Consider the following 18,075-nt stretch of genomic DNA (forward strand, 5'->3'; position numbering starts at 1 on the left):
AGTAGAAAATACTATTTTTTCACTTTTTTTGTGAAAAATAACCTCATAGCTGTGCTTAATATTTTGTTTGTTTTGTTAAAAACAGGTTCTGGATCATGTATTTCTAATATTAAGTGGTTTTCTTAAAAGCTTTAAAAGGCCCACAATGCGCCAAAAGTACCATAACTCAAAAAAATCATGTCAAAAATTTATAATCCAAGGTTTAATTCCTAACAAACAAACCATGTTGAACATATGTATGAGGTCAGATTGAGTGGATACAATTTGCACCTCTGTTTTTCTAACTAAATCATACATACATTATATATATATATATATATATATATATATATTACCTACAATCGAGTTGGAATCTCATTAGTGAGTAATTTTGACTCAATCTAGCCTCCTAAATTTGTTCAGCATGCTCAATTTAGTAGGAATCGACCCTTGGATCATGTTTTTTCGACGAAGGAACATGTTTTTATGAGTCGGGAAAAAATGATGCATTCATAGCCGGTGATTTTTGGATCACCGAAAAACCTGTACACAGGTTGGATTCTGGCAATACAAAAGCCGGTTCCCACTAATAAAAACATGTAGATCACAACTCAATCTGATTCATTAGATGTGTTTATCATTGTTTACTCAATAGAGAACATGCATTTAATTAAACATCTTTATGCTCAAATGTGTATTTTAAAGAGGTAAAAAAAATTCAAAGATCGATATTGTACTCAAATTTGATGATAAAATATTCATATTTTTACATCAAATAAATTTGAAACAAAACTTGTTTCTTAATAAATAAGTAATGATAAACACATCTAGCAGTTCAGACCTAGCATAACACACCTAAAACTATGATTTTTGGAGGGTCCTAATGGTGACCTAACAAAAAAGGGGTAGGATGATCCCCATTCTCCCTCTCTCTCTCTCTCTCTCACACACACACACACACACACACATATATATATATATATATAGGGAAAGTATTTGGTACCCTCGTGGATAAAGAGGCCCTTAGTGGGAACTTATAGTGGGAATGATTTTGACCAGATCTAACTCCATGGATGCATTCAGAATGGTAGGAATCAACCCTTGGACTGTTTTTTTTTTAACTCAAACATACAAATTTCTGAAGGTTGAAAATTTGGTACATTGTAGGACGTTGATTTTTCAATCCCTGCAAAATCTTACATACATGTTGGAGCAACATGATCCAAGCACCAATTTCTACTAACCCAAATATGTAGATCACGTCTGGAGTGTCAGATGTGCAAAAAACTACAAATATTTGGGTTTTTTACTAGGAGTTCCTTACCTCTGAGGGTAAACATTGACTTATATATATATATATATATATATATATATATATATATATATATATATATATATATATATATATATATATATATATATATATATATATATATATGCTACAATCGACTGTACCTATGATCGGCTTAGCAAAACCCATTTTTTTGGTAAATCTGACCTCAGATGTGATCTAGATGCTCTATTTAGTAGGGATAGGCTTTTGGGTTTCTGGAATCAAACATGTTTTTCCTGCGATGCAAAAATTGACAGCTGTAAATGCTCATTTTTCCGACCCAAAGAAACTATCTCCACAAAGTGTCATGGTGTGTCTAGTGTTATGTCATGTTGACATGGGACATAAATGCTAAGTGAAGTGTTCATGTGAGCCTAAATCTTCTGTCCCTTTAAGATATAGGATTAGTACTTATAATTTCATGTTCACAGGATGTATGTTAAATGGTGCTCATAACACATCCTGCAACTCCTATTTATATGCTTATTTGTGTGCATAACACTTTGGACATTCTTAATTGTCTACTTCTACTAAGAGCTTTTGTAAGCTTGTGCTCATGTCACATTTGTTTCCCAATGGAGGCCTTTCTCCCTGCAAAGCTTCCTGCATAGGGTAACATGCTTTGATCTTCTCCAACAGTAGAATAACTAGCATTGTTGATTTATAATCATTTTCTTGTCTATAAATGTGGGGTTCTCTGGTCTTACTTTGGTAAGAGTTTTCTAAAATTTGATGCTAATGATTTAGCTTAGTTTGCCTTTGCAATAAGCTTGTTTTTTCTTAAATTGCACTGTCTTTGAACATTAGGCATTACATCTTTGGACTTATTTTTCCACTTGACATAACCTTTTACTTGATATTGTATCGTATGTAGTTATCTGGTTCAATTGCGTTGGCCAGACGCGGGGACTGTACCTTCACAACTAAGGCCAAAGTTGCACAGGATGAAGGTGCTGCAGGATTTCTTGTGATGAATGACAAAGAAGGTATACTTCTGATCTTTTCATGGTTAACTTGGCTCTCAACCATTTCTTTTTTGTCTTTAGCTGTATAGATGTTGGTTTTTCTCATTGTACCGTTATTCTTCCTTATACTGGTCTTTGTCATTTAAGATTTTGCTTTATGATTATTGTCTCTGCTATTTTGCAGATCTTTATAAAATGGTGTGCACTGAAAATGATACTTCCCTTAACATTACCATCCCTGTTGTAATGATTCCTAAATCAGCAGGGGATGTGCTCCAACGCTCTTTGGTTGCTGGGCAGAATGGTCAGTTTGTTTTTTATATTTTCATTTAAATAAAGTAAGATTGTGCATTCAATTCTTAATTCCTCATGGTTTTGAAGTTTTCTTGTACAGTAGAGGGCATTTTCATTATCAACATATATACCTGAACTTTCATACTCCTGGGTGTGTAAGGTGATTGCCATGATTAATTTTTCTTATGAGAGCCATTGATTTTTCTAGAGGTGTTTTGCATTCCAAATGCTACTGAATTCTTCTTTCCATCTGATCTACCACATGGGTACATAGTATGACACGAGTACAGCTGGTAGAATTTGTCTGTTTCAAAAGGGAGCAGGTGCACATGTACATACATACATATGTTTATTTATTTGTTATTTATATTTATATGTATGTCTTATATGTGTGATTTCTTTGTCCGTGATACGTAACTGCCTCCCCTGTTTAGATGTATTGTCGGTGCAAACCTGATGATGGCTGTTGTCTATAACTTGAAACTATTGTTAAGTATTCCTCTTTTAAAAGCCGACTTATTGGCAGTCAAACAGCATCCTAAGTCAAATCTTAAAACTCAGGATTGAACCAATGGAATCACAAGATACCAGTTCTACTGACTATAAGTTGTTTTGGAATATCTTTTTCCTGGGAGTTTTAGAATTTGGATCTCCAGGTGTATATATATATATATATATATATATATATATATATATATATATATATATATATATATATATATATGAACCAACTCAGGAGTTGGATTCATATCTTTTTATTACACTATTTGGAATGGTGGTATTTAATGTGTTTCTTGTTTTGATTTTACATATTGATTACTTGTTATCTTTGTGCATCCTTTTGCATTAATGTTGTCTAAGTTGTATATCAGTTTTTTGACTTTCTTAATTGCAAGATCATGTGATACCAACTTGTTTGTATGCATGCACACGAGCCGAGTTTGAGCTGAGCCTGGGCTGTTCGAACTCGGCTCGCTTCAAAATGCTCATGTTCAAGCTCGGAGCCGAGCTGGAACATTATTGTTCAGACTCGGCTCAGTTTCGAGCTCAAGCCGAGCTTGACTATTGTTCCAATTTTTTTTACCAGGGTCATGAAAAAGTGAGATTCGATCCCAGGTCTCTCAAAACGGTGCACAAATGACACACCATTATGACCCAGAAAATTTACATATACTAAAAACTCGCCAGACTATCGTATATAAAAAAGTTACTGAGCATGAGATTCGAACTCATCACCTTTTGAGAAAATGACTAACGCCCTATCCATAAGGAAACAACTCTAGAATTTTACTTTTCAAACATATTTTATATATACCTTATGCGAGCTTTTCGAGCTTAATCGAGCTCAGCGACTTGATCAAGCTCGGCTTGTTTATCCACAACGAGTCTGGACTTGTGTTCAAGCTCGTCTCATTTATTTATTTTGAGCGAGTTCGAGCCGAGCTTAAACGGTTCAACCCCGAGCCGAGCCCGAGCTAGCTCGGCTCGTTGTGCATCCCTACTTGTTTGTACAGAACAAATGACATTTTGAATTTGTAGTTGGCTAGTACATGGGTCATAATGCTCTTTCTCTGAAGTCTGAACTGATCACACCTTGATTTCTGGCCGAATCTGTAGACACCTCTCCTGACTTTAAGACTCCAAGTAATTGATACGCTTAGTTTGGTAATTTGACCTTTAAAGTGAATTTGTTAAAGTTGATGTCTAAGAGTATATTTTTATGTTGTCCCCTAATCCTAGATTTGGATCTAGGAGGATGCAATGGAGATTTGGTGCAGCTTGGATTTTAGTTGGCTCGAACATGTGGTATGAAATGACTAGCTTTATATTTCAATGTTGACACAACCTGATTCATGAATTTGCGTGAAACATGAATAAGCGACATTAGCATTAGTTTTCTACTCTTTCAAGGCTAGCCGTCACTGGGAGCCTGGGTTTTTTCCAGGCTGTCAATTTTGCATAGGATCAACGGGAGAAATACATAGGGAGCAGAAATGTGGTTTACAGAGTAGGAGAGTCTGATGACTGTAATCTGCAAATGTGCCTTTATGACTCACAGACTTCATTTGAAACCATTATTTGCTATCTTGTTTACATTTTATTCTACTTTTATTGAGAAAATGACCTAGGTCAAGCCTAGCACCACATACTGGATCTTATTTTAACCCCATCTTACTATTTGTAAGAAGATCTGAACTCTTGCAGTCTGTGTACCATGCCCATCCTCATTTCACAACTGGAGGGGTGCCCTGCCTAGGATGGGCTGGGTTTGTGTCAGGTTTTGGCTTAAACTCTACCAGACAGTTTATGCGCCAGGGTTTGTGCTATTCAAAAGTGCAACGGGCCACACTTGTGTCAAGTCCAAGAAATAAGTAAAAAAAAGAATCCTGCCTTTCCGGTGCCTACTTCAAGCTTATTGGATCAGGCTTTGGCCAAGGTCCTGCATGCTTTCGTAGCCTAAGATTCTTGGGTGAGCCATGTGTTAGTAACTTAATATTTGTGATCAGACCGGAAAATATCCAGGCATGAATCCAGCCCAACAACTCTTCATGCTAGGCCTTCTCAGGCTGGGTCTCTCAAGTCCCAAAAGCTTGATTGGCCAGACCATTTGTGTTTCATGCTTGGCTGGGCTGCCCACCCCTTTTTCATAATTGTTTCATCCTTGTGCTGTTTATTGCTCATGCTGGCATGTCATCTTCACTAGATAGATCTATTTGTGGTTTCACTTGGTTTACTTTTGAGTTTTTCTATTTTTCAAAAGTCAGTTCCATCTGGATTTGATCAATTTATTTTTGTATTGCGAACTTATAGATGCTAGTGTAATGAAATGGTGGTCTTCCACAAAAGCACGCGAATCCTTCAAAAGAGTGTCTATTGGAGACACCTCAAACACAACCCATAAAAGGGTAAAAATGAAAGAACACTAAAATAATAAATCTTTATTTCTTCACAAGAAATGCTTAAAAAACATTGATTTACAATGAAGGGGGATGACCCTTATTTATACAAGAGTGAGGTTGAGAACGACTCTAAATATAGTCGTTGGACTAGGTCCAACAACTATATTCTAGTCAAGTCCTAGTTGGGACTTGACTAGATTATAGTATCTAGTTCTAAATGAACTAGATAATAAATAAAATAAAAATAAAAAGAAAAAGAAAAAGAAAAAGAAAAAGAAAAAGAATAAAAAACATATTAAAAATATATATAATAAAAATATATATAATAAAAATATAATATTATATTATTATTATATATATTATATATATTACATTTTACATTTTAACACTCCCTCAAACTTACGGTACAATGAGCGAAAGTTTGTCTAAGAGGAAGTGAAATCTGGGAGCAACAAAAGGTTTGGTGAAGAAGTCTGCTAATTGATATTCTGATGTAACATATGGCAGATCAATGGTTTCATCTAGATAACATAGTGATAGTCCATCTCAATATGTTTGGTGCGTTCATGAAATGTTCGGTTGCTAGCAATATAGATCACACTCTTGTTGTCGCATATTATTCTTGAAGCTTGTGTTGCTTCAGCTCCTATGTCAGCTAGCAGACGTTTGAGCCAAACAACTTCCATTGTCGTGGTCGCCATGACTCTATATTCAGCTTCGGTGGAGGAGAGAGAAACCTTTTGCTACTTTTTGCACCTCCACGAAATCAAGGAATCACCTAAGAAAACACAAAAACTAGTGGTTGAGTGTCTATTATTTGGATCACCTCCCCAGTCATCTTCAGTATAGACAATTAAATCTAATGACAATGAAGCAGACAAGAAGAGACCTCGTGAAAGAGGACTTTAGGTATCTAATAATACGCAAAACTGCTCCCATGTGAACAGAGGTGAGAGCATGCTGAAACTCGCTAGCTGTGTGTACGTGTGCTATATCTGGCCTAGTAATGGAAAGATAGGAAATTTCTTCGATAAACTGTCTATAAGGAGTAAGATCATCAAGAAGTTCTCCATCATCAATTCTCATTTTAATGTTGACAACTTCTGAAGTGTCTACTTTCTTATCATCTGAAATTCCATACCTGGAAACAATATCAAAGGCAAATTTAGATTGAGATATCAAATACCCACAAGGGGAATAAACAACTTCAATTCTTAAGAAATATCTTAATAAACCTAAATCAATCATTTCAAAATGAGTTTTAAGGAGTTTTTTGATGTTTTCAATTCTCTGTTTGTCGCCTCCGGTGATGATCATGTCATCCATATAGAGAAGGAGAACAATAAACACTACATCAGAATTCTTAATAAACAAATCAATGTCAGTCAAATAAGATTGAAAACCAATATCAAGCATAACATGACTAAACCTGTTATTACCAAGCTTTTGGTGCCTGCTTAAGACCGTAAAGAACTTTTTCTAAACGAAGAGCTTTACCCTTAGGGATACTAATACCATGTGAGACTTCCATGTACACTTCTTCAACTAGATTTTCATTGAGAAAGACATTTTTGACATCTATCTGAAATATGAGCCATTTTCTAATGGAAGCTAGGGTTATTAATGTTCTGACAATGGCCTTTCGAGCAACTGAGGCAAAAGTTTTTTCATAATTGATGCCATACTCCTGGGCATACCCTTTGGCCACTAATCTGGCTTTATACCTTTCAGGAGTTCCATCACTCTTGGTTTTGACTTTATAAACCCATTGACAACTTATAAGTTTCTTACCTAGAGGAATATCTTGAATAGTCAAGTGTTAGCCTTTTCTAATGCGTCCAACTTTGCCTTCATGGCTTCTACTCATTCTATGTGATTTTTTGCTTGAGAATAGGATGACGGTTCTACATATGATTGTATTAATGCGATAACTACCCGGTATGTGGGTGAGAAAGATTCGTATGACATAAATTTTTTAGGAGGTCTAAATCTTCTTGATGACCTTTTGGGTGGTATTTCAGAATATTTTTCTAATGCACATGGAAGATTTGATTTTCTATGTCTTGAATATTGTAGACTAATGTCCCTATGAGTTTGCTCTTCATTATCAATATTATGTTCAAAATCAATAGTATTTTGATCATTGTCAAAATCACATTCATTAGATTTTGAAGTCAAATCCATTAAAAATGAATATTCAGTGACTTTGGTTTTTTCAAATTCAAAGAGACTTTCTTTTTCCAAAAAAGATACATTTCTTGATAGATATAAATTTCCATTTTGAAAATCAAAACACCTATAGCCTTTTGGATTATCCTAAGAAGGCACAAGGAATCACACGGGGAGCGAGTTTGTCATTCTTGTTAGTGAAAACAAAACATTTGCATCCAAAGACTCTTAATCTAGAGTAATCAAGAGATAAGTTAACAAGTTTTTCAATTGGAGTTATGTTTTTCAAAGAAGAAGATGTCATTCGATTAATAAGATAGGTAGCAGTTAGGGCAACTTCTGTCCAAAATCATTTTTGAACTTGATTTGCTATTAATAAAGTCCTAGTGGTTTCCATGATGTGTCGATGTTTACGTTCGGCCCGACCATTTTGTTGTGGTGTGTGTGGACAAAATCTTTGATGCGTGATGCCATGTAAGTTGAGATAGTCTTTGAATTCTTTGGACATAAATTCTCTCTCTGAATCGGTGCGAAAAATAGAAATATCATTTTAAAATTTATTTTTAACCATTTTATTAAATGTTTGAAAGTGTGAAAAAACCCTCAGATTTATGCTTAAGTAAATCCAAGTATGCCTAGAAAAGTCATCGACAAAAATTATATAATATGCATATTCACCTTTTGAAATGACTGGTGCAAGACTCCAAACATCCGAATGTATTAATTCAAGTGGTCTAGAGGAAAAAAAAGTTCTATCATGAAATGATAATCTTTTCATTTTGCCAACGATACAATCTTTACAAGTAAAACTTAAAGAATTACAAAATTTTTCGCAATTGAAAAATATTGAATTTTAGACATATGAGGATGACCAAGTCTTTTGTGTCACAAATCCAACTCTGGTTTCTGAACATTATAACAGAAAGCATTCTTAAGCAATTCCAAAAAATCTATTTAATAAAGTCCTCTTTCCTTGTGACCTCCAATCAGCTTTCCTGACTGGCGATCATGTACCCAACAACCATGAGAAGAGAAGGAGATATTACACCCATAATCAGATATTTGAGACTCAGATAAAAGATTCAGTTTTAGTTTAGGAATATATCTAACTTCTGGGATAATTTTTTATTTTATTTTATGAAGTTTTTCAAAATTGCCTATTCCTTCTATTTCAAGAGATGTACCATCAACTATGAAAACTTTTGACACACTTGCGTTATTTTTAAGATATTCAGATAAGCTTTTGATATTTGGGGTCATATGAAAAGAAGCACCAGAGTCAAGGAGCCAAGAAAAGTTAGTGGGATCGGAAAATGATGAAACAACTGCTCCAATCGAGGCTTCAGTTGAGTAGGATGCTCCTTTGAGAAGAGGTTGAATGATCTCCATTAATTGAGCCATAAATACCGATGTATCTTGGTCTTTTGACTCCGATCTCATAGATGCAACTTTTCTTCTCTTCTTTTTAGCTTAGGACATTGAGGCTTATAGTGCCCCGACTCATGACAATGGTGGCAAATGACTTTTCTTTTGTCAAAATCATCATTTTGTCTACCAAAATGAGGTGGCCTCTAAGTGCACACATAGTTACTCGGTTTAGACATAGCTAGAACGGAATCATCTTCAGGTTTTGGAGTATTCTTCCTAAGTCTGTTTTCCTCCATAGTCAGTTTCTCTATAGTATCAATGATAAAGGAAACCTTACCTCGATGTAGAATAGCCGATTTGGTTGACTCAAATTCCGGTCTTAAACTGTTTATAAACTGCTAAAAATGTTCTATATCGAGTTGCTTTTGGCGAAGCTCGATATCTTTGGAACAATGCCAGTTTGGCTCAAGAAGAGTCAATTCCCAAAGTTCAGATAACTCATTGTAATATTCTCTAATAGTTTTGTCCTTTTGAGTCATCGTCTGGACTTTGTCTTGCAAATTGCACACATGTGCAATATCTTTAAGAGAATACATATTCTTAAGATATTCCTAAGCTTTATCTGCATGCTCAAATTTAGCAAGGCTAGAGCATTTCTTAATGTCAACGCTATTAATTAGCCATAACATAATTTTGGCGTGCCCTATCTTTCACTATTTCTATTTTTTCTCATAGATCTCCAAGGCCTCATTCTCCTCTCCTTCCGTGAGCAGTACTTTTTTGTCATTCTCAACTTTTGTGAGAATTAGTTTCGGTTCCGAATCAACACCATCCACTATACCCCACAACCCTTTTCTTCAAATGTGGTGCTTCATGATAGAAGCCCACATCACATAGTTGGTGTCATTTAATTTCATGGGTATGATGGTGATCTTATCATTGTCATTCATCTTTTATAAGGGTGAAAAAAGAACGAATAGATGAGAGAAGAAAAAAAGAGAGAAAGAGAAAGAGAAAGAGAAAGATAGAAGAGAAGAATGAGCACAAATACAATTTTTCATAGCCAAGCTTCCTCCAAATGCTTTCCTTCTTCAAAATAGACCTTTTGAGTCATAGACAAGAGAATGAATCACCCTTTGCAAAGGAGGTACGAAAAACGATGTGAGAATTCTTCAAGATCTAAAAGTCTTCAAGGCTCTGATACCATGTAATGAAATGGTAGTCTTCCACAAAAGCACGAGAATCCTTCAAAAGAGTGTCTATTGGAGACACCTCAAACACAACCCATAAAAGGGTAAAAATGAAAGAACACACTAAAATAATAAATCTTTATTTTTTCACAAGAAATGCTTAAAAAACATTGATTTACAATAAAGGGGGTGTGGAGAATCCTTGCAAACAATCAAGTTTTCAAATAACTTGATACTTCAAATACTCAAGACACAAAATAAATGCACAGTGTTTATAAGCTTTACACCACAAAAGAAGTGACACCACAGAAGAAGTGCAATAAATGCACATTGTTTATAAGCTTAAGGAGACAACTCCTTACTGTAATACTTACATTTAATGGGCTCACATAGCCCTTATTTACAAGCACACTTAAAGAGTAGTTGGGCTATTCCCAACGGCTCTTATTAGAGACGTTGGGAATCAGCCCAACGTCTATCTTTTTAAACTTTGTACAATAGTCAGCCAGCCACTGACTGTGTACAAAAATATTACACAAAAGAACAAAAATAAGAAATGAAAAAATTGCAAAAATAAAAGGATGAATTACAATCATATTCAAAAACATGAATATACGTAAAATGTAGAAATGACTAAAATACCCCTACAACTAATACAAGAAAGAAATATATATTTTATACATTTAAGTAGATGGATACATGTACATATATATGAAATATATATGTATATGTATCTTCTTTTATATATATAAAATATATATAGAAAATACATTGTCTTTTGAATTACAATTTAACACCCCTCCTCAAACTTAGGGTAAGATGACCGAAAGTTTGCCAAAGAGGAAATTGAACCGCGGAGCACACAAAGCTTTGGTGAAGAAATCTGCCGACTGATATTCTGAAGTTACATATGGAAGATCTATAACTTCTTTCATATACGCTTCCCGAACATAGTGACAATCCATCTCAATGTGTTTAGTCCGCTCATGAAAAGTATGATTTTTGGCAATGTATATTGCACTCTTGTTATCACAACATAGCTTGGTGGGCCCTTCTATTGAGATCCCCATGTCTTCTAATAGCTGATGAATCCATACAATTTTCATGGTAGTAGTCGCCATGACACGATATTCAGCTTCTGTTGAGGATGGAGACACTTTTTGTTGCTTCTTACATTTCTATGAAATCAGCGAGTCTCCTAAAAACACACAAAAACCAGTGGTGGAGTAATGATTATTTGGGTCACCTCCTCAGTGAGAGTCAGTATAAGCAATTAATTTTAATTCAGAAGAGGAGGATAAGAATACTCCCTTGTTTAGTGTGCCCTTTATGTATCTCACAATCCGCAAGATGGCACTCATGTGAACTGATATTGGTGCATGTTGGAACTGACTTGCAGTATGAACTGCATGAGAGATATCTGGTCTAGTAATAAAGATCCCACAAGCTGTCTGTAGGGGGTGGGATCAGAGAGAGGAATACCATCATCAATCTTCATTTTGGCACCTACTATAGTAGGAGTTTCACAAACCTTATCATCCGTAATACCTGACCTGCCAATAATCTCAGAGGCAAGCTTAGTTTGAGATAAAAAATACCCTCTATGAGAGTATGCTACTTCAATACCCCAAAAATAAGTTAGAAATCCCAAATCAGACATTTGAAACTTATCCTTCAAAATTGATTTTATGCTTTTAACCCCTTTAGAACCACTTCCGGTTATAAGCATATCATCCACATATAAGAGCAGAATGACAATCCCTGCATTGGTTTTTCTAATAAATAATGCAGTGTCAGTGAAACAGGAAGAAAAACCATTTTCTAACATTACGGAGTTAAATCTATCATACCAAGCCTTGGGAGCTTGTTTTAAACCATAAAGTGCTTTTCGAAGGTGAAGCACTTTCCCTTTGAGAGTCTCCATTCTTGGTGAAGCATCCATATATACCTCTTAATTCAGATCACCATTAAGAAAGGCATTTTTAACATTCATTTGATAGATGTTCCATTTGTTGATTGAGGCAACGGTAATGAGACATCAGATAGTGATCATTCGGGCCACAGAGGCAAAAGTTTCTTCATAGTCAATCCCGTATTCTTGACTATATCCCTTTGCAACTAATCGAGCCTTATATCTCTCAAGAGATCCATCGCTCTTAGTTTTTACCTTAAATACCATCTACACCCTATTGCTTTCTTACCTTTAGGAAGATCTTGGAACTCCCGAATCTTTGCCCTATTGAGAGCTGAAAGCTCACATTCCATTGGTTTCAACCATTCATCATTCTTTTTGGCTTCTTCGAAGTTTCTGGGTTCTATATAGGAATCAATGGCGCTAAGGCAGACTTTATGTTTAGGAGTAAACGAATCATATGAAATAAACCTAGAAGGCATCTTTCCACTTCTCAGTTCTTCGTAGGTTTTCATCATTTGTTGAATTAGACCCACTAGGTTCACTGAATTTTTCAATTGCACTCCTAAAACTACTCCTAAAACTGTTTCTATCTCTATGGGTATATGTTATAGGATCTCTCAATGCTCCTTCGTTTCTATGTTGGGAGATAGGTAGATGGGAAGAGCCATCTTCTTTATCATTGACGTCATTATGAATGAAATCGTCATCACTATCATCATCATGTGTTAACATTTCAAATAAAAAAGAGTAATCCATGTTTTCTTCAAAGGGTTCACTCTTTTCAAAACCATTAACATTTTTCATAAAACGCACATTTCTGGAAACATATAGCTTGTCATTCTTAATATCATAACAACGAAACCCTTTTTGGGTTTCGGAATATCCAAGAAAAGCGCAGACAATGGCTTTTGGTGAAAGCTTGTCGTTCTTGTCAGTAAGAACGAAGCATTTACAACCGAAAATTCTCAACCGACTATAGTCGGGTTCTTTGGTATACAATTTTTCAAAAGGTGAGATATTGTTAAAGTTTTTAAAAGGTAGCCGATTTATAAGATAGACAGATGCTAAAGCTGCTTCAGCCCAAAAACCTTTTTGGATGTTTTGAGAAACAAGTAATGTTCGAGTTGTCTTTATTATATGTCTATGCTTTCTTTCGGCTAATCTATTTTGTTGAGGGGTTTTCGGACAAGATCTTTGGTGAAGAATACCATGACTTTCAAGATAATTTTTTAATTCACTTGAAAGGTATTCTCCACCATAGTCGGTTCTAAAATTTTTTAGATTCCCATTAAATTGATTTTTAATCATCATATGATAGGTTTTAAAAATCGAGAAAACTTCATATTTGTATTTAAGAAAATAAATCTAACAATATCTCGTTTAGTCGTCAACAAAAATGACATAATATACAAAGCCTTCTTTTGATAGGACGTGTAACGACCCCAACTCATAGCTCTTTAAAAATGCGGATTTTTTTTTAAAACCATTGCGGAAACCGTCCCCAAAACCCGGGGCCTTTACAGTTCCACTCCCAATTGGATAAACAACCAACCATAATAGAGCTTACACTTATCATCTACACCAAACAAAACCTTTATTGAACTAATGAGTAATAAGTCTAGAGACAATTGCATAAAAGAAATATTCAGAGTGCAATATCAACTAAATGAAATAAAAGTAGAGTCACGCTGTCTATCGTTGATATCTGTGATCTGTCTAGCAAGTGCGTGACACCCGTGAAGTCCCCAGAAGCCAGTCGCTTCACTGATCACCTGCGATTGCGAAAAACCATAAAAAGAGGGGGTAAAAAATCCGAAGAATTCTACGTACAGATCCCTCTAATAAAATAAATGAGACTAAAGAACACATATACGATTTCATGCAATAATTCAGAGGAATGCAATTATGACAATTACTTAATTCAATTAAACATTCATGCAATATAAAACAGTTATTAAGCGTGCAGAACATAAATCAATAACGGGAATCACAATGTAAGTAAGCAGTATATTTAACATGCATTAGAACTTAAACAACATGCATCCACCAACATGTAACAATGAATGGAACAAGTAACCGTGCATGTTATAATGCATAACAGGATTATGCATAATTTATTGGCAATGCATGATCACTTTATTATCTTTTTTTAAGGTTTTTCTTTTCCATATGTATGCCCTATTAAATGCATACAATTTAAGTTCTTATTTTTACTTACCGTTGCCTGCGGATACACCAAACGAGTAAAATCTCCGAGGTCAAGTTAGATTCTCAGGATAGCTTAACACACAATTTATATTTTATTACTGGGTTCCAACTTAGACCTCGATCGAATCATCTTCAGAATATTAGACATCCACATCTAATGTCGGGGACACTATCGACACTCAACGCCCACAAGTGCTATTTCCTTGGTATATCAAAACAACAACTGTGTCGAACACACCACCTTCAGGTAAAGTGACAGACTTTCCCTAAAACCATGGCCAGGAGAAAGAATCTCAATATCGGGTTCAAGGGTCAAAGTAAAATACATAGAGTTTTTGTATCCTCGTGGTCCCCCAAAACCGAATATCTAAGATTCTCATTCTTTCGATGGGAGATCTCAGAACGTATATTACACTGTTCTTATTCATTATCTTTTATTAAAAGCCAATTATTCAGTTTTGCAATTTAATATGCAAAGGCAAAAGCTCACATCTACTCCTGCGAGAACCATCACGGGACTCCCGCCCGTGAAAACACATAAAACAGTACAATATAGTGAAATCAAAATAAATGTGATTTTTACGATGCATTTAAAATAATTAAAGGAGCAAAAACCACAGCTCGTAGCCCACCCGACCCATGATGATTCATTTCAATCATCGATGCACCATATGCAAAAATCATAACAATATGCAATTTATGCAATGATACCAACATGATTCCAAATGCACCTTCATTCATACCAATTTAACAATGTGCATGAGCTACCACAGTCATATGCATGTGTTCACCATCCATGTGAAATTGCTTTCATGTAATCACTTAACACATATGCATTCATTCATGATTCATAAGTACATGAGAACATTTATGCAAGATTGCACATGCTAAACACACATCGATTTCATGTATGCTCATGCACGATAATTAAACGTCCCATAAATATAGGCACATGAAACTTTTCATTCATAACATGTGTTAACATTCACACACATGAACATAACCCGGATCTATAAATCTAATTTTAGGGCGACACACATTCATATCATGCACACTTCAATCTTCAAAATCTTGAAGGCATGATTTTCGAGGCACTCAAAAATGAGGATACGCACGATCTATGTCACACAGACTCGGCTAGGGAGGTGCCGCACCCGAGTCGACACGCCCCGACACAGGTGCGGACACGGGTGCAGCTTTGGACTCGGTCAACGCCGAGTCGGACTCGGTCAACGAGTCGAGGCCGAGTTCGTCCACATTTTAGACTCAGTCAACTTTGACCGAGTCCAAAAATGTCTATTGAAAAAACTAAAAAAACGATTTTTTTATATAAAAAGAGAGTGCACAGTTTACTGTGCCTGTGCCTGTTTACTGTTCCTGTGCACAGTGCGCACAGTGCACTTTTTAAATAAAATAAAATAATATATATATATATATATATATATATATATATATATATATATATATATATATATATATATATATAGACGAGTCCCCGTGTCCAAAAATTTTAAAATTGCGCTGCACCCGTGTCGCACCCGCACCCATGTGACATAGCGCACAATCCTCCTTCTTCAATGAGGCTCTGATACTATGTGAAAATTTCTATAAAAAGAGATTGTGTATAAATACAATGCCGGAACCACGAAGTGTGCACAAAGGCACAAAGGAGAACTCTCACAAGTGCAAAAAGGCACGGATACACATGCACAAGGGCATAAAAAATATCAACTTTAATAACTTGAGTCCCAAAAGGGGCTTTAAAAAGAATTGTTATTGCATATACACTCACTAAAAGAGTTGAGTTTACAATGGCCACTAAGGCCTATTTATAATACAAAGAAGCCACATGGGGCAGCTCTATATGACTGTTGGCGCTGCACCCAACAGTCACATTTGTGACCGTTGGGGCAGCTCCAACAACTATATGGAGTTGTCCCTTTCACAACAGTCAAAAAGAAAAAGGTGTAAAAGGCAAAAGTAAATAAAAAAGAAAAAGTAAAAAAGTTAGCCCATTAGAAATACCCCTATTGAGTAAAATAACTGAAATACCCCTGATGGGTATTTCAGTTTACAGTGGAGTATATTTACATGAGAAATACCCCATGTGACATCTCATTAAATGAGAGGAAAAGAACAAAAAATAAAAAAGGAGAAATACAAAAAGAAAATAAAAAGTAAATACAACATATTCTCAAATGAGAATATGCGTAAAACATGTGAATTTACATAAATATCCTTATCGGGTAGATATATATATATATATTTACATATATACCTAAATAGATACATATATATATATATATATATATATATATATATATATATATATATATAAAAGAGACATAATATTTTAACAGTATGCATTAACATGTTAAGAGGCATGCATTCATATCCAAGATGCTAAAATCAAACTAAAGCATAAGAAGGATTTCATATTCGATTCACATAATAGTGACACGTGCACGCTTTCACGTAATGTATACATTCAGTTCCATGGCATGACTTCATTCATTATGCATTACTCATGTCATTTGCATACTTACCTTGAAGATGCGTATTCATATTGAAGCAATTTTTTTCTTAAGTGGGCATACACCGATCAATGCATAATTCCCTTTGAATAGAACTATTCATATCAATGCATAGGTACATCAAGTAAATACTCATATGTCAATGAAATGTTTTCTTTTCAATGAAATGTTTTCCTTTAGGTATACTCATTCGATGCATACTCATACTCAATATTCAGACTTAATATAGATGTGTAATTTCAGCTAATGCATGGGTTCACCCTAAGCAGGTAGATACTCAGCGTTTGAACATTGAATCATACAAACTTAATTAGTCATAAGCATTTGAAAATTTTGTTCCAGCATGCACATAGCTGAAACCCTCCCATTTGTCAAAGTCTGGAAATATACAGAGACAGCACATGCTACAAGACATATATATATATATATATATTTTTTTTTAAAACATACCCAACTGACTACTCGGCTGGGCTCAGCTGCCCACATAGCTCGGCCTGCCAGGCCAGCCGAACTGGGTTCGGCTGGTCTGACAGCCAGCACCCAATAAAATTTACTTTATATATATATACGTATAATTTTTTTTTAAACCTAAGTCGGCTCAGCCGAGTGGCTTGGCTGAGCCCTGCGGCTTGACCAGCGGTGACAGGCCGGCTGGACTCAGTCCAACCGGGCCCAGCAGGGCTGTCCAATCATCGACAAGTCTGGCCAGAGAGCCAGGCTCGGCTGACCGGGTCAGCCTGATCGTGAAGTGCAAAACAACTAACAAGGGCCCATTAATGACCCTAAATTTTGCTTCTTTTCTAAAACAGTACATGCCTAAGCAAGGTTTTATGACTGAAAAATATGTATTGTACATTATCAGATTTGTACTCACATGCATTAGCAAATTCATGGGTCAAATGCATGTGTAATCCACGACCGCACCACGTATTGCAGGTTATTATCAAAAACAAAATACACACAGAGCAGGGATTTCCACCTATTATTCAATGCCCAATACCCATGTCAGAATATTGAACATATTACAAAAACTTTCCAAATGTTGGACAAAAATATCAGACAAACTTGCATATTATCAGAAGAAAAACACCCAAATGTAATAACTCCAACGTATTAGATATTTTTTTAAAAAATTTATTTAGCCCTCTGGCAGTCGAAATCCCCAAATCTTCGATTTGGGGTTTCCAACAGTCCCTGCAGTATACCCCTTACTGCTCAGC

At 35.4% G+C, this 18,075-nt stretch overlaps 1 protein-coding gene across 1 annotated transcript in view; it reads left to right on the top strand.

Annotated features, from left to right (window-relative positions):
- Positions 1 to 18,075, top strand: part of LOC149833264 (signal peptide peptidase-like 2) — a 65,726-nt gene that overhangs the window by 11,897 nt on the left and 35,754 nt on the right. Inside the window, exons 3-4 of the mRNA XM_090015023.1 lie at positions 2,187 to 2,298; positions 2,462 to 2,581. Coding sequence (XP_089871149.1) covers positions 2,187 to 2,298; positions 2,462 to 2,581 — 232 coding nt within the window. The remainder of the gene's footprint in view (positions 1 to 2,186; positions 2,299 to 2,461; positions 2,582 to 18,075) is intronic.

Source organism: Nuphar pumila, chromosome 7 (assembly GCF_984573655.1).
Source record: "Nuphar pumila chromosome 7, dmNupPumi1.hap1.1, whole genome shotgun sequence".
NCBI lineage: Eukaryota > Viridiplantae > Streptophyta > Magnoliopsida > Nymphaeales > Nymphaeaceae > Nuphar > Nuphar pumila.